This window comes from Sander lucioperca, chromosome 7, assembly GCF_008315115.2.
Source record: "Sander lucioperca isolate FBNREF2018 chromosome 7, SLUC_FBN_1.2, whole genome shotgun sequence".
Taxonomy (NCBI): Eukaryota; Metazoa; Chordata; class Actinopteri; order Perciformes; family Percidae; genus Sander; species Sander lucioperca.
In genome coordinates, this window is record NC_050179.1 from 31,887,487 (window position 1) to 31,909,237 (window position 21,751).

General features: G+C 42.8%; 1 protein-coding gene across 5 annotated transcripts in view; it reads left to right on the forward strand.

The window, feature by feature from the left end:
- Positions 1–21,751, forward strand: part of nlk2 (nemo-like kinase, type 2) — a 97,089-nt gene that overhangs the window by 68,306 nt on the left and 7,032 nt on the right. For 2 of the 5 annotated variants that reach the window (XM_031312051.2, XM_036003356.1), the window contains exon 10: positions 6,360–6,558. The exons of 1 other annotated variant lie outside the window; for it this stretch is intronic. In XM_031312051.2, the coding sequence (XP_031167911.1) occupies positions 6,360–6,558 (199 nt within the window). Of the gene's footprint in view, positions 1–1,419; positions 1,867–6,359; positions 6,559–21,751 lie in introns of those variants that run through there. 2 more of the 5 variants (XM_031312054.2, XM_031312056.2) reach the window with 2 other exon arrangements.

Consider the following 21,751-nt stretch of genomic DNA (forward strand, 5'->3'; position numbering starts at 1 on the left):
ATTCTTCACATTATTAATGACAGGCAATATTTAGATTTATTTTACACAATGGTCTCAGTTTCACACAAGTTCTTGCGTTTTATCTGTTGTCGGTGTCGCTGTTTTGTCATTTCAACCATTTCTGTGCGTACGCCTGGGTCAGAGTCCAGAGTGTAGGTTTTAACAGACACCCTGCTCCAACTCCCCCCTTAACACAAGAAAAATAACAGATTTAATGATACAACCAATACAACTGAATAGACAATGTATACCCATAACACCCAAAATAAGACACATCCCGGGCTCGAAGCCATAACTATTAGAGCAACTCAAATGAGCCTCACCCCGCACCTTCACAATATAAACGTAATATAATTTCGTTTCATCGACGTTCACACACTTCATCTCTATCCCTCTTAACAGTTCCCATAGCACAATAGCTTAAATAGCATAATGCACATAACCGATTTCACACATACCATTTAACGCAGCCTTAGCACCCAAGGAAATACCACTGCCTCACGCTGCCAGGCAGTCGGCGTGCCGCCAGCATGATTGTGTGACTAAGCTTGATGTCTCCTCGTGCCGTCATCAGCAGCGTGTCCGGCTACCGTGCATGCAACCACGCGTAGCTGCAGTGCCTTACATAATAGTTCCATAAAAGTTCCAATCTGTTATTCTCTGTTTCAATCCTTCATACACAGATACTCTATATATAGATAGTTTAGATATAGATAGATAGATAGTTTCCTTTATATACATCTATAGTAGTATGTAAGAGGGCCTCAGTTTTTTTGTTGTGACCTCATCACTAATTATGTGATGCTTTTCAATGTTTTGATGTGTATAATGTACAATATTCCATTCTGTTTTCATGCTGAATAATTCTGTTTTCATGCTGAATAATAATGTTAGTGATGTTTGTTTTCTACTTGCAGCTAAATATCTCTAGGTTTCAATTATGGGAGATTTAGGTAAGTGAGTCTAGAAATACTTAATATCAGAAAGAGAAAGTTCAGTTTAAAATATGTTAGGGTCAGAAAGTTGTGATGGGAGGGATTAGTGACTCTGGACACTGCCCTTTTCGGACTAAGACCTTTAAGTAAGAGATGACTTGCATGCTTTTTTTCTTCCTTCTTGTCTTTTTAAAGAAGAGGAGGAGGAGGGGGGTGGCAGTATCTCAGTGCGTAGGGACTTGGCTTGGGAACCGGAGGGCAGCCCCCTAACTCTGACATCTCTCTAATTAGTGCATGTATACTGTATGTCCTGGGCATGTGTGTGTATTTAAGGCCTGTGTTTAATATGTGTAACAACTGAGTGTAAAAATTTAATTTGCCCTTGGGGGATTAATAAAGTATGTCATATTCTTCTTTTACTTTCTCCTGCAACCCCTTTTTTCGGACAATCCTTTTGTCTTTTTTTTTCCTTCTCTAACACAAGCTGCCCATGGGCCCATGTGTCGACGGACTAAGTCCAAACGAAGCACTGAGGAAGTGCAAATACTTTGAGAAACTGCTCCAGTTCAACCAAGATCATCTTCTCCATCTCTGTGTTCCGACTCGCCAAAAGTTGGAGCTAAAGAGCTAGTTCTAATACGTTCGGTCGTCATCTGATGGTGACCCGAAGCTTTGCCTACTGCTGCAGAGAGGGACAGAAACAGCCCTGTGGAGCCACTCCGAGGGGACAAGCCGGTTGAGGAAAATGAGTTTCTCAGTCCTTACAGAACCGCCGCCGCTGACTTTCACCATCGTCCAGTGTCTACAACTATCTCTCCATCTGAGTAGGTCAAATCTTGCTCACCTGTTAAACAGGGTTGATGCTCTCTGGATTTTGCTGGGAACAAGTAGGGAAATTAGCGCTCTCTGTATTAAAGTCTCCCTTCTTAAATCTGAGCTGCTGTCCTGATTTTATACATCTTGCCAATTACCTTGTTTACTGTTTATTGTTCACGTGTTAATCTAAGTTAGTTTCATCCATAAAAATAATTTCTTTCTGTTTTCATCCATTCCATTCTTTCATTCATTTTTTATGCTTTGCTGATTTAGTAGTGTGTATTCTTCTTAGATAAATAAATTCCTCATTTACTAAGAACCAGATTACGTGTTTTTGTGGGTTTAGTACATTGTACATTGAGTCATGGACTCACTTTTGTAGCTGACCCTCAGATTATGAGATAAAAAAAAAGGTGGTATATCAGCTTCTCTCCTGTTGTGTGGTGCCCTGAATTTATTATTTGAATATTAACAAAGTATTGCTATTAGGCTGTAGAGTGCAGGCATTTTATGATAAAGTAAATATTCATTAATGTTAATTAATTAACCACCCATATACGCTACACATCAAATTATTGAAAAGCAATCATGTGTGTATGCAGGATTTAAACAAAATAAATTATTACACTTTCACAAGCTTGCTTGGGGGCTGTTCCCCCCTCCTCTTCTGAGGAGCACAAAGGGGGTTGGGATGCCATGTGTTGGGGCACCCTCTTCTCACAGCATGTGTGGTATGACATCTTTCAGGTTGTATAAGTATCCTTTGATCAGGCATTTGGATACTCAACACATGTTACTTAAAATGCAAAAAGTCAGTTTCTTTGGTTCTGGATTAAAATCTCCAGCTGTGTCCTCTGATGCAACTTCTACTCTTCTGGAATGTAGAGCATTAACAGATCTCAGGGCTGTAACTTGGTTGATCGGGCACCCCATGTAGAGAGGCGCAGTCCTCGTCACAACAGCCACAGGTTTGATTCCTGTGGCCCTTTGCTGCATGTCATCCTCCTCTCTCTCCCACTTTCCTTACTTAATCTGTCCGATCAATAAAGGCAATACAAGCCAAAAAAAGAATCAGTACCTTGGTCCACTAGACCTGTATTCTAATACTATATATAATAAAATAATATGGGATGATTGAAAGAACTTAACAGAGTAATATAATATTTATCTCTTTCCCCTCTCTGTCTCTCTCTCTCTCTCTCTCTCTCTCTCTCTCTCTCTCTCTCTCTCTCTCTCTCTCTCTCTCTCTCAAATTCAAATTGCTTGACTGCCATGAATGTCAGGAAAACAATATTGCCAAAGCGTCAAGGATAATACAATTCAATGCTAATAATAAGATGAGAAAACAAATGCATAAAAATACATATATTAATGTTTACACTGAGTAAACAGAAATATATATATATATATATATAAAACAAGAAAATCATAGGAAAGAATAAAAGTGTGTGTGTGTGTGTGTGTGTCGATAATTCATTTGTTTAGGGTCAATAAAGAAACAACAGTATATTAATATAAAATCGTTAAAAGTAAGAAAGAAAAAAACATGAAAAACACAAGGTACTAAATGAGCAGGTAAGAGAGCTGTGAGGAGATGAACAGGCTGTGACATGCACTCACATTTCTCGCTGCTTCTACAGTGCTGAGACTTTTTGTTTGGTCAGAGAGTGTGTCAAAATCTGTGAGTTTACATTTAATTTTTGTAAAGAACTGTTTAAATATTTTTATAAGTGCTACATTGTAGCAGGAAGTGTTGCTCTGTCTCCACCCATCTCTGTGGACAGAGCTGACACAGCCTGTCTTCTCTAGGCAGCCAGGTCTGTTTGTGTGGGCCAGTCTCTATGGCCAGTCTGTGATCACTGAGTCTGTATAGTTAATGTCTTCTCTAGGCAGCCAGGTCTGTCTGTGTCGGCCACTCTCTATGGCCAGGCTGTAATCACTGAGTCTGTACATAGTTAATGTCTTTCTCAGCTTCTGATCAGTCACAGTGCGTAGATAGTTTGCCACTGTTTACTGTCTGTTTAGAGCCAAATAGCAGTGAAGTTTGTTTAGAGTTTTTGTGGTAGATGTCCAATAGTTAATATACTTTTTCTTTTCTTTAGCTATGATTTGGTTGGGCCAGATTGTGTGAGGGCTGTCCTGTTAGAAGAGGTGAGCCTCAGGAACAGCTGGCTGAGGGGACTCTTCTCCTCTTGGCAATGGAGGACTTTGTAATGTTAGAAGTCAGGGTCACTTGATTTTAGGTGGTTGTAGAATTGTATTGCCCTTTTTTGTATCTTAATTAATTAAATACTTTTTTTATAGCATAGAATGCCCTTATTCCATTTCATTAACTGCCAGATTAAAATCCCCTGTAGATGTAATTTTTAGTCCTAAATATGTGTAGCTGTGTGTGTGTTCTATGTCAGGGGAGCCCAGTAAGAACCTGGTTGGGTTTCTCTGACATCTGGGTTGTTTCTGGAAGACCATAACTCTAATCTTTTCCAGATTAACTGTCAGGGCCCAGGTCTTGCAGAAGTTTTGTAGATGATCCAGTTGCTGTTGTAATGCCTCCTTAGATGGGGCTAACAATATTAGATCATCTGCAAAAAGTAGACATTTCATTTCTGTGTCAGACAGGGTGAGACCAGGGATATTTGATTGTTCTAATGATTTTGCCAATTCATCTATATAAATGTTAAACAGGCTGGGGCTGAGACTGCAGCCCTGTTGAACCCCTTTGCTTTGGGGGAAGAAATCTATTTCCATATTTCCATTTATATACATTGTTTTAATAATATCATAGGTATCACATCTTTTTCAATTAATTTTAGGAACAGACCATTATGCCAATTTGAGTCAAATGCTTTTTCTAAATCTACAAAACAAGAGAAAATGTTGTCTTTGTTTTGGTGGACATTATTAATGAGGGTGTGGAGGGTATAGATATGATTTGTAATTCTGTGTTGTGGTTTAAATCCAATCTGACTCTTGCTCAGGACATTGTGTTCACTGAGGAAGTCTGCTGTTTAGGGTGCTGCAGAATAATTTCCCCAGGTTGCTGCTGTCACAAATGCCACTGTAATTGTTTGGATTCAATTGATTTCCATTTTTAAAGATTGGTGTGATAATGCCTTTGCTCCAAATGTCTGGGAAATGTCCAATGCTAAGAACGAGGTTGAATAATTTTAATATGGCAGTATTGAATTTTAGGGTTGGTAAATTTCAGCATTTCATTTAAATACCATCAAGACCGCTGGCCTTCCTTGGTTGAAGGGCCTGGATTTTAGCCAGTAGCTCTTGTTCAGTAATTTGATGGTCTTTAACAACTGATTCCAGAACTTGTAGTTTGTTGAGGAGATCATTTTGGGCTGCTGATAAATAAAGGTTTGACATGTGCAGAGGACAACAATCCTGTCTGTATCAGGACTTTATTTTCCACATCACAATCTACCAGTCGGTAATGGGACCAATATGTTAGTTTTGACAAACACATAATACACACAGACTTTTGTAGTAATTATTGATTGAACATTATCTCTACAAACAGTGTGTCATTTGTTCCTAGTCAACAGCAGAAAGCAGAACAGTCAAGTTAAATGCGCCATGCACATACAGGGAAACTATATTTTAAGTTCAGCATCATGCTTTGCCCACTTATTCTACTGTGGCAATACACAGTCTGATTTTTAGAACATTATATAATTATGCATGTTCATTAATCTGCATCTGTTGGTGATCTGAACACACATACACTTTATCATCTGTTCTCTTAGATGAGTTGAACTGTAATCAAGGCATGGTAACCACAGCAACAATTATACATGTCACCTTGTGCCTAAAATGAAATCAGCTGTGCGTAAAACCAGCGCTTAATGGTATACAGCATGAGAGACACCCACGTCAGTGAGCAGTGGATTTGAAACATTTTCTTACAGTAATTGACTTGGGTTTTAATATTTGCGGTGCAATTTTTGACTTGGCTGCCTGGAGAACACCCCCCCCCCCCTCTTATTTTCCACCTGCTCCATGCCACTTTATGCATTATGTTGGTTTAATTATAACACAACTGGCCTTATACATAAGGTACAACATAATCTGATCTAATTCATATTTCTGTCATAATTTGTTTAGTGGGAAGAAACCTCATTCAGAGAGCTGCCAAATACATGTGCCCAGTTTATTCATTCACTAATGATACCACTTTATTATGTTTGCCATAAACTTAACAATTACCATTTTAAACTCAAATGTGTATATTGGTGACTAAAGTGATATACCATTAACATATTACGGTTTAAGATAACGTACATCATCTGAAATTGTTTATGCTTTGCCTTATTTCGTTATAGTTTTAACAAGTTGTACCAATTCAATAGTGTCATAATATATGGGAATGTCGGGGAGAGGGTGTTCTTAATAACCCTGTCAAGGGCCTTGCTTTTGTATAAAGTGAAAGATAAGGTTTAGCCCCCCTCCTCACCTCAATATTTTCATACTGTCATTTAGGAGCTGAAAAAAGTTTTTTTGATTTTGATTTCTCTTTACATGTATTCTGAGGCTTAGATGAATGTAAAATGTAGTTAATAATCTTGTCAATCACACACAACTTGTGGGTTTGGTCTCTAGTCAAAGAGGATTTCAGCAAAGGATGCCCTGGCTCACCCTTACCTGGACGAGGGTCGACTGCGCTACCATACATGCATGTGCAAATGCTGCTACACCACATCCTCTGGCCGTGTTTACACCAGTGACTTTGAGCCTGTCACTAATCCCAAGTTTGATGATGGCTTTGAGAAGAATCTGAGCTCTGTGAGACAGGTCAAAGGTAAGTTTATCTGCTGAGCTAAGTTACTGGTAGCCTTTATGTTTGCTGTTTTAAGACATTTCATTTTAACATTGACAAAGGGATCTAAAAAACCCTTATGATTTTTTCAGTAATAACGAAATGCAGGCTTCTTACTATTCACAGGCAGTTTTATTCACATTCACTAAACAACACAATCTGCCAGAGTTGGCCTGTAGAATATTCTACCACCACTCTTTGTGAGTGAAATGCAGAGAAAACAGAACAAAACAGAGTACTAGCACTAGCAGCACATTAAGAATGCTTGTCTTCCATGGCAAAGCTGACTTATATAAATAAAAGTCTTAAAAAGAGATAAAAATAACACTTAAAAGAGCACTTCCAAAGTGTTGGAGATGACATACAGTAGTGATGGATCTTTACTCATAACACCCATGTCTTTATCTATTAGGTCAATCTGGTGCAAACCGGTAGGAGCACTACTGAGAAATCCAACTTGTGGCTACTGCACATGTACTTAAAGGTGCCCTGTGAAGTTTGTTTGTAAACAATCCCATGTTATGATATTCAGGGCCAGATTCAATGCAGCTTTTGTGCTGTGTTTTCAGGTGCGGATGTGATGCATTTTGTCCCAAACGTGCTGTATTTATCAAACAGACTCAGCAGGCTGGAGTCACAGTCTGCATGTTGTTTGTGCTAGTGTTTGCAGTGTGCGTCTTTGAGTCTTTCTCGTCAATGCATATGTATTTACAGTAAGGGAGAATCACGCAATAAATAACAGGATGATTACGTATTCCACTGGATTTACTAAGATCACTCTTTTGTGGGGAAAATTCTCTTCAGTCATAGGACTGATGTGGAGGAAACAACACGGCCCATGCCTCGGATTACCTGGGCAATATCGACGATGTTCCACTTCCGGGATTGTCCAGGTGCTTCCAGAAATTCTGCCGGATGTCCCTCATTTTAGGCCGGATGTCCCACACCTTCCGCTTTCTTTGTGTTGGCGTTCTAACCTCCGGTGGATTTATGAGGACTATGGTTAATTGCTTTTCAAATCTCTGCAGAGTAAATCGAGACAGCTAGCTAGACTGTCCAGTCTGAGTTTTCTAAAGAACTTTTGAACGTACACGTTCCACCAAAACAAGTTCCTTCCCGAGGCTATTTTGCAGAGGCACCGTTATTGTGTCCAGGGCGTAAAACGACGATTGTGATTGGTTTAAAGAAATGCCAATAAACCAGAGCACGTTTTTCTTCCATCCCGGAATTCTATGTGGACTAGCCAGACCCTCCACAGCGCTGTGGAGGAAGGTAATATAAGCTTTATGAAAGAGGAGAGTTTTGAGCTTACTCTGAGTCTGGGAACAATAAGTAACTGCATTCTGGGAGCGCAGTGTTCTAGTGGGGTAATAGGATACTATGAGCTCTCTAAGATATGATGGTGCCTGACCATTAAGAGCTTTGTAGGTCAGGAGAAGGATTTCAAATTCAATCCTAGATTTTACAGGAAGTCAATGCAGAGAAGCTAATACGGGACAAAATATGATCTTTTTTGGAGAGTCTTAAGTGACTTGTTTGAGCAACCTGATAATAAGGAATTACAATAGTCCAGCCTCGAAGTAACAAATGCATTTGAGACAGAATGTGCTAAATTTTGGCAATTTTGGTGAAAAAAGGCGATTCTTGAGATTTGTTTTATGTGGGCGTTAAAGGATATATCCTGATCAAATAACTCACAGATTTCTGACAGTAGTGCTGGAGGCAAGGGCAATGCCATCCAGAGTAGCTATATCTTTAGATAATGAGCTTCGAAGGTATTAGGGGCCAAGTACAATAACTTAAGTTTTGTCTGAGTTTAACATCAGGAAGTTATGTCCTTAATGCATGCTTGAAGTTTAACTAACTGATTGGTTTCATCTGGCTTGATCAATATATATAATTGGGTATCATCCGCATAATAGTGAAAGTTAATACAGTGTTTCCTAATAATATTGCCTAGAGTCCAAACACCAAGCCTTGTGGAACACCATGTCTATCTGTCTAATGATTCATGGCTGTTACACAGAAACTACCAAAAGCATCTCTACATCTCTGTTATTCTTATATTACCATGTAATACAATAGAAACAGGCAGTTTTGCATTTTGCAGCACTGATTCATGGTTGTTACACAGAAACTACCAAAAGCATTTCCAGGTAATCTCTACACCGCTGTTATTCTATTATTACCATGTAATACAATAGAAAAAGGCAGTTTTGCATTTTGCGGTACTGATTCATGGTTGTTACACAGAAACTACCAGAAGCATTTCCAGGTAATCTCTACACCTCTGTTATTCTAATATTACCATGTAATACAATAGAAACAGGCAGTCTTGCATTTTGCGGCACTGATTCATGGTTATTACGCAGAAACTACCAGATGTGTTTCCAGGTAAGAACTCAAAAGATTAAACATATCATTTGTAAAGTATTACCTTGAAACAAAAGTGAAATGTTTGGAACATGAAGGGTGGATGAATTTCAGCATTATAATATGGTAATTACCAATTTTAAACTCCAAGAAGTTTTATCTAATTTGGAAGGTATTGCGCTGATAGTAGCCTATAATACTGTGAAAACATCAACATATATTACCGCATTATTACCATGTTATTACAATATTAATAGAACTATATTACCATTACCCAGATATACATATGGTTATTATCAAACCCTTTCCTACTTATTACATTGGTAATTGCATGTTATTACATGTTACCTTCTTATTACCCCAGTATTACATCTTATTACTGTGATGTATTACCCAGTTATTACTTTGGTAATTACATCTTATTACCTATATATTACCTCTTTATTATCACATTGTTACCCCACTATTACCATCTTATTACTGTACCGTAATATGCAGTGCTACCAGTAAAAGAAAACCCGTTATGTGATGTTGACTGATGTTTTTCTTTATATAAATGTGCATGTTTGTTTCCTTGTTATCGGTCTCCAAACAGATCATGGCTCTGCATATAGCTTACCTTAAAGGGGTGATAGAATAATTATATAGGGTATTTCACACTGTTCCTAACCCCAAATTTCCACCGGTTGCGGAACGTCTGCGGATCCGCTCCAGAACGTCGGTGGAGTCATTAGGTTTCCATTAAAGTCAATGTGTGTATTTCCACTGACAGAATGAACTGACAGAATGAACATGCAGAACGCAGCACAGAGTTGTTTCCCCTCTACTCCTCTGGATGGAAACCAACTGTTGTTGGTTTTGTGGTTCTATTCTACCTTCATTCGCGAGATCTCGTGGGTCCTCGTGACTTCAGCTGTCAGTCATGGCCACAACCGTTACGCAACAAATCCGGACCTGGAGGGTATCGATGGACGGTGGAGCACGGAGCCGATACGCAGCGGAGCCGGTCCGCAGCCGTTCCGCATTCGGTGGAAATCTAGGGTTAAGGTCTCCAAATAGGATATGTAACATTGGTTGGGCTGAAAATGGCCCGGGTGCTGTTCTGTGCGCCCTAATGCAACCCTGTGAAATAGCCCTGGATTGAAACAAGAGGTTTTCTCCCTCATGAATATTTAGATGAGCTGCGCACTGATTGGTTGGTTAACAACGAGCGACACACACTCACACACACACACACACAACCCCACCCCTCTTTACAACGAGCTGAGCAAAGCTGCAGAGGCTCCAGTGTTGCCAACTTAGTGACTTTGTCACTAGATTCACTGTTCAGACCCCCTTAGCAACTTTTTTTCAAAAAAGCAACTAGCGACAAATATGGCGACTTTCTGTAGAAAAGACGCCAGTATTGTCCGGCGAGCATGCTAAGGTATTTCTCTCTTGTGGCCGCCAAAACAGTCACTTCTGTCTTCTGTTCTATGACTGAGGAGCAGCCCCTCCCCTCTCTGCTTTCTCCTCATATAGCAGCACTGATCAGAAGGGGAGACAGCGAGTCAGCGAGCTTGTTACGCCCGCAATCTCTTGTGGAGCATTATAACTTCGAAAAACCACAGGTTCCAGTTAATCTTATAATGGATATGTGTGTTGAGTTATTTAAACAAACGATAGGGGAAATAAACACCTCTTGTCCGCGAGTCTCCTGATAGAGCTCCAGCCAGCTCACAGCGGGGTCTGTGAAGGTGGGAAAGCCATCGACCCCGGCAGGCACCCGCCGGCTGTCACGTCAGACAGTGGATCATCTGAACTCCGACACAGTCGAACCAAATTTCCAATTAGCCATCAGTTTTTGTAAAACGGCCCATATTTGAGCTCTACAAAATTGATTTCTCGCATAAAAAAGTCTCAGAAGTGGATTTAGTAATGAAATAGCAGACGAACAATGTATAAAGTGTCTAAGATCTGCGCAACCAACATTCAGAACATCAGCTGGTCTCAGACCAGTGGTTTGTATGTATATTTGGGGCCTGACAAAGGTACAGACTAGAGCCAAATAAGGTACAGCCAACTGAGTTGATGTCAACTACTAGCTTTGTTGAGATTCGCCCGTTTTCAGCGGCAGTTTCAAATTGTGAGATTTGCATAGGAAAGAGGTGTCAATGGGACTTTGAGGTTCTATGTATGCCTATTTTATCCACCGAACTGTCATAATTCAACTATGACAAGGTAAACTCAGTTTTGCATTCTATCACCCCTTTAAGCCCCTGTTTAGGCCAAGATAGCTGCTACGTCATGATACATGACCAAACGGGCAGGTCCAACACATAAATTATGACAATGATGAAGCTAGAGAGGCTGTAATGTAACATTAGCTCACTCACCAACACCACAGCTCCCTGTCTGTGTCTTTTGCACCTCCACCAGGATTATTTCTTACTAACAGGGTTTAATCTCCAAATTAATGTAGGACGACTAAGTAGAGATAACGTTAGCTAAACAAAGTGCAAATGCTAACATTCACTGAGGAACAAAGTAACAAGTACTGGATCGGTAAGTGATAGAGGTCCAGATTGATAGAGGCATATTCAATTTGGTGATTAGCGCCGCTTCCTGACAATAATATTACTATAAGGGATAATGTAGAGTGAGACGGTCATTATAGCGAATACAACCCAGACAGCGTGATGCAGGACCCCGCTGCGAAGCGGAGGGGACTTGAATCAGCCTGCATTTTATCCCCTCTTACGGGCTGTGGTAATAGTGGTATATTTTACCGTCAAAATGACTCAGGATGTGATGAGGTGCTGCCATGCTATCGCTAGCTAGGCGGACAAATTCTTTCAACCAGCTTGCTGTTTCAATCACTGTGGGTTGACACATTAGCTGAGGCGTAGTAAGTAGGGTTGGGTACTGAACCCTATACTTTTACCGGTACCAACCGAATCACGTCGGTATTACCGACTATTGGTTCACGTCAAATCAAACGGTGCCAAATTTCGGTACCTGAGAGCGCATAAGCGCAAGCTTATCTGTCCTCTCTGCATGTTGACAGAGAGCGGAGCTCCAACACACACACACGCACGCAGAGGTGCAGACGGAGCAAACTACGTCGGCTCTGCAGTTTTGTTGAAGTCACAGTGAGTCACGGCAATGCCGATAAAGTGGTTTCAAGTGTGGTTACAGTTTTTCAAAACTTCACGCAGACACCATTCACTGTGATATGGTATTAATGGTGAGCCGAAAGCAGTCGCGGAGCTGTTGACGTTACACTTCCTGTGAGACAAGCAGGCACAACAGTGTTTTTTATGCCCTGGGGCAGTCCCCAGGGCATAAAAAACACTGTGACAGGCTGAGGTTGTAAGGCAAGGCAACTTTATTTCTATAGCACCTTTCAGCATCAAGGCAATTCAAAGTGCTTTACATGAAACATTAAAGAACAATTAAAAACTGTCATGATGAAAATAAAAAACAATAATATACAAATACAAGAATAAAATTTGAATCAGAATTCAGACACAGCATTTGTATCAGGAAAAATGAAGCACAATGAAGGAATAAATTAGTGAGCGATCATAAGGGCTCCTTTACAACAGAGAAGCCAATCAGCAGATGTGATCTTTGCTAGGGAACCGAGGGTTTACTCGGCAATCTGCCATCTGAGTCAAGTGGCTGATGTCTTAAATGCTGTTATTGTTTTAAGTGTTTCAATACACCCAATACATTCAAGTTGGTACTTGTGTTGTCTAGTTCTTTTGTATAAGCAGAGTAGGGATTTCTGGCACAAAAAGTCTAAAGAAGGGGACGAGACAATTCCGTTTATATTGGTAGTTTGATGTTGCATACATGACCCATTTCTTCCATAAAGCCATGCCAGTGCATCTCTCTTACTCCGCGTAACCCCGCCCCCACTCTCCTGCTGCGTCTGCCCGGCTCACTCGCTTACAACAGCATCCTACAACAACAATTGCCCGATGCCGTTAAAAAAGTTAAATCGGACCAGTAAATGCAATCAGCCAGTTGCCCGATCGGGCAAGTGTTCGAAAAAGTGAGCGAGTGTCGTGTGTCTACTTTACTTTCAGAGTCTTCCCTCTGCTCTGTCGCCTGACAGACAGCACAAAGACAGACACAGACAGGCTTGTTTACTTCATAGTTTTAATGCCTCTTAATTTTAAAACAATATACGAGTTGAAAGGCAAAATAACATTTGTTGGGGCGACCTCTAGCTAACCGTTGGCAGCAGCCTGGGTTCGATTCCAACCTGCGGCCTTTTGCTGCGTGTCATCCCCTTTCTCTTTTACTATCTGATCTACAGTATCTTATAAAATAAAAAGCCCAAAAAGTAATCTTTAAAAAAAACATTTGTTGCGTATTAGCTCTTTTGCAGAATAGTTTAGTGTGTAGCCTACTGTGAGAGAGAGCCAGTGAGAGATGGTGGATGATGCTCTCATAGCTGTTTGCTATCGGGGAAGAGGAGGAATTTACAGTAAAGTTGTCAAGCTGTAAATGTACAGCGTAGGTTTCACTGTTACAGGAGAGGAAAATGTCACGATTTGTCTAGCGCAGGAACCCAAAAGCAGACCAGGACAAGGTAAGTAGAAAATACAAGGTGAGTATTTATTTGGAAATTGAACGGTGTTGATTAGGTCCAGTTTGGTCGGCAGGGAGTGAGGCTGGAAGGCTGGAGGTTTTTGTGCTGATCCAAATGAGCTGCAGTGAAGTAGTATGCCAGGCAGGTGAGAGTGACAATCCAGGTGAGTAACTGTAGACAGAGGAACAGGCAGCAAATTAGCGACAGGCAAAGAGACAGCAAAAGACTTTCCAAAACTAGAAGCTTGATACGAGAGCTAAACATACTGGTTACGCTAACGATCCGGCAGGGAATGGATGTCTGGTCACGGCTTATATGGTGCAGGGAATGGTAATCAGGACCAGGTGTGCAGATAGCAGCAGGTGTAAGTCGTTGGAGAATCAACGGGGATGTGTTCAGGAAAACTCAGGAAAAACGAACTTCAGGTTACAGCAAAAACAAAACACTGGCAAAACAGGCTCAAGATGCTGGATTCATGACAGTACCCCCCCTCCGACGGACGCCACCGGGCGGACCACCTGGAGCACCAGGATGGAGCCTATAGAAGTCCCGGAGCAGGTCGGCATCCAGGATCTGGCGCCGAGGTATCCAGCTTCTCTCCTCAGGACCGTAACCCTCCCAGTCCACGAGGTATTGGAAACCCCGCCCACGTCGTCTGGAGTCCATGATGCGGCGAACGGTGTAGACAGGACCCCCGTCGATAATCCGAGGGGGAGGCGGACGAGGAGGAGGGGGCAACAGGGGACTGAGGAGAACAGGCTTAAGGCAGGAGACATGGAAGGCAGGATGGACTCTGAGGGTCTTGGGCAATTTCAGACGGACAACAGCTGGGTTTATGATCCGTTCCACCACAAATGGACCAATAAACTTAGGCGACAGTTTCTTAGATTCAGTCCGCAGGGGCAGATTCCGGGTGGCCAACCAGACCTTATCCCCAACCATGTAGGTAGGAGCTGGGACACGGTGACAATTGGCTTGACGCTGGTAACTGTCAGAGGCCTTAAGAAGGGTCATCCTGGCACGATGCCAGGTCCGATGGCAACGGCGAATGTGAGCCTGGACTGAGGGAACTGAGAGATCCTTCTCCTGTGAGGGAAACAGGGGCGGTTGATAACCGTACAAACACTGAAAGGGGGACATCTCAGTGGCAGAGGTCGGGAGAGTGTTATGGGCGTACTCAGCCCAAGGTAGCTGAGAGGACCAAGTGGTGGGATTAGAAGAGACAAGGCAGCGAAGCGTGGACTCAATCTTCTGGTTGGCCCTTTCAGCTTGACCATTTGACTGGAGATGGAATCTAGATGTGAGACTGACAGTTGCTCCAATGGCTAGGCAGAAAGCCTTCCAAACGGCTGAGGTGAACTGCGGGCCACGATCCGAAACTATGTCACCAGGTAGACCGTGTTTCCTAAACACTTCCTTGACCAGGATGTTGGCAGTCTCAGTGGCAGACGGAAGCTTGGGAAGGGGCAGAAAGTGAGCAAACTTGCTGAATCTGTCCACTACCGTCAGGACAACGGTGTTCCCCTCAGATAAGGGCAACCCGGACACAAAATCCAGAGCCAGATGCGACCAAGGTCGCCGAGGAATGGGCACAGGATGCAGAAGTCCAGAGCTGGGTCGATTGGTTCCCTTATTTTGAGCGCACACCGGGCATGCAGCAACGAAACTCCGAGTCTGGTCTCCCATGGCAGGCCACCAAAACCGTCTGCGCAGTAAGGCCATAGTTCTAGCCTCACCGGGGTGACAAGCCATCTTGCTGGCGTGGGCCCACTAGCACAGCAGAACAGACAGAGTCGGGCACAAACAGATGACCTGGCGGACCATTACCAGGACCGGGCTGAGTCCGAAGGGCTGTCATAACCTCCTCCTCGATCCTCCAGGTGACAGCATCCACGACGAGCTTCTGTGGCAGAATAGTCTCCGGTGTAGCCTCATCTTTCACTGCCTTGGAAAACATCCGGGAAAGAGCGTCCGCCTTGCCATTCCGTGAGCCTGGTCGAAAAGTGAGAGAAAAATTGAAGCGTCCAAAAAACAAGGCCCACCTGGCTTGACGTGAGTTTAGACGTCTGGCGGATTGCACGTATGAAAGTTTTTTGTGGTCTGTCCAAACAACAAACGGCTGCTCAGCCCCCTCCAAGGCGAGTTTGACAGCGAGCAGTTCCCGGTTCCCCACATCATAGTTACTTTCAGCTGGTGAGAGACGACGAGAGAAAAAGGCACAGGGATGAAGCTTATTGTCACTGGAGCTCCGCTGAGAAAGAATGGCACCGACTCCCACATCAGAAGCATCCACTTCCACAACGAACTGACAAGATGTGTCTGGGTGAGAGAGGATAGGTGCATCAGTGAAGCACTTCTTCAGATCCAGGAAAGCCTTGTCTGCCTCCGGATTCCAACCGAAAGATCTGGAACTTGAAGTCAGGGCAGTGAGCGGAGCGGCCACTCGGCTGTAATCGCGGATGAATCGTCTGTAGAAATTTGCAAACCCCAGAAACCTCTGGAGTTGCAACCTGGACTCGGGCTGAGGCCAGTCGAGTACCGCCTTAACTTTTTCAAGATCCATCTTCAACTGACCCTCGGAGATGATGTAACCGAGGAAGGATGTGGTGTGGGCATGAAAATCACATTTCTCAGCCTTAACGAACAGCCGGTTTTCCAATAACCGCTGCAGAACCTGTTTGACATGCAGGACATGGTTAGGCAGATCTTCGGAAAACACAAGAATGTCATCCAAGTAAACACAAAACGACCATTGTCTCTCAGAACGTCGTTAACCATACTCTGGAAAACTGCCGGGGCATTAGTTAGTCCAAACGGCATGACCAGATACTCAAAGTGGCCCAAAGGAGTATTGAACCCCATCAGCCATTCGTCTCCCTCTTTAATACGGACCAAGTGGTAAGCATTGCGTAAGTCCAGCTTAGTCAAAATGGTAGCGCCCTGCAGGGAGTCAAAAGCAGAGTTCATCAAGGGCAGAGGGTACTTGTTCTTGATAGTTATGTCATTAAGCCCACGGTAATCAATACAAGGCCGCAGGGAGCCGTCTTTCTTACTTACGAAGAAGAACCCCGCCCCCAGGGGTGAAGAGGAGGGACGAATGAGGCCAGCAGCAAGAGAATCCTTAATGTAGCTTTCCATGGCTTCACGTTCTGGTTTAGATATACTGTAGAGGCGGCCCTTAGGGTAGGCAGCTCCAGGTATAAGATTGATAGCACAATCATAAGGTCGGTGGGGGGGCTTAGACGGGGCCTTCTGTTTGCTAAACACTTCCTTAAGATTGTTGTAGACGTCGGGAACCATGGACATGTCTGGAGGTGGGGAGTCCAGATCCTGTTTAGAAGCAGAGGGGGCACAGGCAGTTTTAAGACAGTTAGCATGACACTTTATACTCCAGTTGGTTACCTTGCCAGTGACCCAATCAATAGTGGGGTTGTGTTCTTGGAGCCAGGGGTAATCCAAAACCAGAGGGGCGCGAGGAGAGTGCAGGATGAAAAAGGATATGACCTCAGAATGATTTCCTGATATCAGCATGTTAACAGGTCCAGTTATCTTAGTTATCCGTACCAATAATTCGCCGTTAAGTGTGGTAGCTTCAATGGCCTCCGGGAGACATTCCTTGGAGAGCCCCAGCTGTTCCACCAGATTGGCGTCCATGAAGCTGTCATCCGCCCCTGAATCTATCAAAGCATTAATCTCAACAGAATGATTAGAGTTCATGAGTGTGACAGGAACTGGAGGTCTTACAGGATCGTTGGAAAACTGAGATTCGCTCGCTAAGAATCCTCCCACTCTTAGCGAGCCTGGGAGTTTAACGGCCTCTGTGGGCAGGAGGAGATGTAATGGTTCCTGTTACCGCAGTAAAAACAGCTGTTTGACTCACGTCTATGCTGGCGCCCCTCTACTGAAAATCCGTGACGTCCCACCTGCATGGGTTCGGAATGTGATGACCGCTGTTCCCCCTTAATCTCCTGGAATGTAGCTTGACTCCCCAACTCCGCTCCATTTCCAGATTTGGAAGGTTGGCGACGCGGAGAATGGTTGGAAAACCTCTCACGTCTCTCCCTCCTTCTCTCTCGGCACCTGTTATCAACATGAATAGACAAATCCACCAACTCGTCCAAGTCACTGGGCTCGGGATAAGAGATTAGTTCATCTTTTATCTGTTCAGATAATCCCAGATGAAAAACAGCCTGTAGTGATTCCTCATTCCACCCACTTTCCACTGCCAATGTTCTGAATTCAATAACAAATTCTGCTACGCTGCGTAATCCTTGGCGCAGCAAGCACAACCGTTTAGATGCGTCCTTACCTCGGACGGGGTGTTCAAAAAGTTTCCTCATCTCGGCTGAGAAGGCGTGGTATGAAGCCAAGCAGGAGTCCTGTCGTTCCCATAGGGCAGATGCCCACTCCAGAGCCTTTTCCCACAGCAGTTCAATTACAAAGGCAATCCTAGCTTTATCAGAAGCATAGGAGTAGGGCTGCAAGTCAAAAACCAAGTCACATTGCATGAGAAAAGAACGACATCCTCCCAAATCCCCATCGTACTTATCCGGTGTCGGAACTTTGGGCTCTCGGAGCGACACAGCTTCTGAGACAGCAGGTGAGAGTGGTGAAACAGGTGGTGAAGAAACTGCTGGAGCACTTAGCTGAGCCTGGACAGTGGTAAGACTAGTGGATAGATTTCGAATTGAATTTGTTACCTCCTGTAGTGCCACACTGTGCTGTCCCAACATGTTTCCTTGCTGGGAAATGGCATGACGAACAGAGTCCAGATCCGCTGGGTTCATCTTGGCCGGATCGTTCTGTCACGATTTGTCTAGCGCAGGAACCCAAAAGCAGACCAGGACAAGGTAAGTAGAAAATACAAGGTGAGTATTTATTTGGAAATTGAATGTGGAAACGATTAGGTCCAGTTTGGTCAGCAGGGAGTGAGGCTGGAAGGCTGGAGGTTTTTGTGCTGATCCAAATGAGCTGCAGTGAAGTAGTAAGCCAGGCAGGTGAGAGTGACAATCCAGGTTTTATATTCTCAATTATTTTAACTACTCTTAATGTATGTATGTTATATAAAGCACTTTGGATTGCCTTGTTGCTGAAATGTGCTGTATAAAAAAAGCTACCTTGCCTAGACAGTATTGAAAATTAATAAATCTGAATTTAAAAAAGAATGTAGTAATGTATGTATGCATAATGAAAAGTAAAGTATACATGTATACTTTACACACATATATATGGATGGCAGTAAAGCCTGCGGTGCAATTGCCATACCATGATGATACCACAGCGGTGATGATGAAGTTGCAGAGTATCCTGGAGTCCATGTTGAACCTTCCTGCTGGCAGAGGAAGAAGAGCCCCGCTGTCTAGCAGTCTTGCCGGTGTGGTGAGGTCAGGTCAGATCCTTGCTGAGCTGACGTGAACCCCAAGGAACCTGAAGCTACTGAGTCTCTCCACTGTAGTCCTGTTGATGGAGATAGAGGCTGTGTCCTTCTCTCTGTTGCTTCCTGTAGTCTACAATCAGCTGCTTTGTTTTACTGATATTGATATTTTGAGACTGATGTTCAGATGGAGGTTGTTGTCATGTCATGTTAGGGCTCTGACATATCTATAGGCCGTTTCATTGCCGTCAGTGATTAGGCCAATTACGGTAGTCTCGTCAACTAACTTTATGATGGTGTTGGAGCTCTGAATGGCCACGCAGTCGTGCATGAACAAGGATTACAGGAGAGGGCTGAGAACGCAGCCCAGGGGGACGCTGTTGTTGAGGGTCAGGGGGGGAGGATGTGGTGGAGCCAATCTGCACTGCTCGGGGTCTGCCCATCAGTATTCAATTCAATTTCATTTATAGTGTCAAATCATAACAGGAGTTATCTCAGGACCCTTTACAGATACAGTAGGTCCAATCACAGAGGGCGGTGTTGAGTCCTAGGCATAGACAAAATAGATAGAAAGGCCATTCCCATTCAAATCAATGTAGCAGACTGGTCAAAGCGGCAGCCATTTTAATGTGTACCATTGTCATGGCAATGACTAAACTTTTAAACTTTCGTATAAACCGATGTTGGGAACTTGGAAGGTACAGATTCAATTATTAGCAATTATCAGATTTTGTATCAATAAAAATTAAGTTATGAATATCTATATTCATAACTTTATCAAATTGACAAATAAGAAATGGGGCACCACCCTGGACCAGCGACCACATCCTTCAAGACTGTGTCGGTTGGCTGTTTGGGAGCTTTAGCTTCCAGCCTCTGGTAATCACGGCTACTCATTTTACCTTCTAGTAAAAGGGGTGGCCCCAGTGGCAATAGTCCCTTGTTGTGAAAAAGTGGAAAGCTGTGAAGTTGCTGATGCGAGCGCACAGGTGAGAGGCTTTAACATGTGTTGACTGCTAATTACTACAATCTTAGTACCTCAGTATAGAACCGATAAAAACACAATTTTTTACAACTAGTGTAATTTAAGAGTAGTCTTTACCATATATAGTAAAGTTGACATTAAACTTCTGCCATTGAGTACAGGTTACTGGTAATTAGGTTACATATTTAATCATGTATTTAACAGAAAACAGACTTCAGGGTTACTAAAACCAACATTCTTATCTACTTTTAGTCATTCATATTAACAAAGTTATCATTATAACCTCAGCAGATAAACAAAGAAAACAGTCAGTGAGCAGGAGCCATATGGAATCACTCTAACCGCATGAAAACTCAAACGGGACAGACTTACTTTTTTACTTACATGTCAAAATCACTATAACATGTTAAACATGTAACAAACATTATATGATCGGTAGATATGGTTTATTTACAGTTCACTAACCTCTATGAAGCAGGTGAAACAGAAACAATGAAAAAAAACGCGCGAATCGTGTCTTTCTCAGATTGCTTTTGAGGCATAGATATATATTAGGGGTGTAACGGTACGCAAAAATCACGGTTCGGTACGTACCTCGGTTTTAAAGTCACGGTTCGGTTCATTTTCGGTACAGTAAGGGAAAGAAATGCAAACATTAAACTGCAGGTTGTTTATTACTATAAACTTTTTTTTAACAATTTGTTTACACTTTTTAAAACACTTTTTAATAAAATATAATAAATAAAATATATATAAAATAAAAAAAGAATAAGAAAAATACATACATATATATACATATATATATATATATACACACACATACACACATAAATACCGCATTAGCCGCTGCTTTGTTGAAACGATACGTCAGTGCGGTCGCCATTTTAGGAAGGACGTGCGGTGCTTCCTAATGCATACAGTGGGGAGAACAAGTATTTGATACACTACCGATTTTGCAGGCTTTCCCACTTACAAAGCATGTAGAAGTCTGTAATTTTTATCATAGGTACTCTTCAACTGTGAGTGACGGAATCTAAAACAAAAATCCAGAAAATCACATTGTATGATTTTTAAGTAATTCATTTGCATTTTATTGCATGACATAAGTATTTGATACATCAGAAAAGCAGAACTTAATATTTGGTACAGAAACCTTTGTTTGCAATTACAGAGATCATACGTTTCCTGTAGTTCTTGACCAGGTTTGCACACACTGCAGCAGGGATTTTGGCCCACTCCTCCATACAGACCTTCTCCAGATCCTTCAGGTTTCGGGGCTGTCGCTGGGCAATATGGACTTTCAGCTCCCTCCAAAGATTTTCTGCGAGCGAGTGGAGTTTAGACCAAAAAGCTCTATTTTTGTCTCATCAGACCACATGACCTTCTCCCATTCCTCCTCTGGATCATCCAGATGGTCATTGGCAAACTTCAGACAGGCCTGGACATGCACTGGCTTGAGCAGGGGGACCTTGCGTGCGCTGCAGGATTTTAATCCATGACGGCGTAGTGTGTCACTAATGGTTTTCTTTGAGACTGTGGTCCCAGCTCTCTTCAGGTCATTAACCAGGTCCTGCCGTGTAGTTCTGGGCTGATCCCTCACCTTCCTCATGATCATTGATGCCCCACGAGGTGAGATCTTGCATGGAGCCCCAGACCGAGGGAGATTGACCGTCATCTTTCTAATAATTGCGCCAAGTTGTTGGCTTATGACCAAGCTGCTTGCCTATTGTCCTGTAGCCCATCCCAGCCTTTTGCAGGACTACAATTTTATCCCTGATGTCCTTACACAGCTCTCTGGTCTTGGCCATTGTGGAGAGGTTGGAGTCTGTTTGATTGAGTTTGTGGACAGGTGTCTTTTATA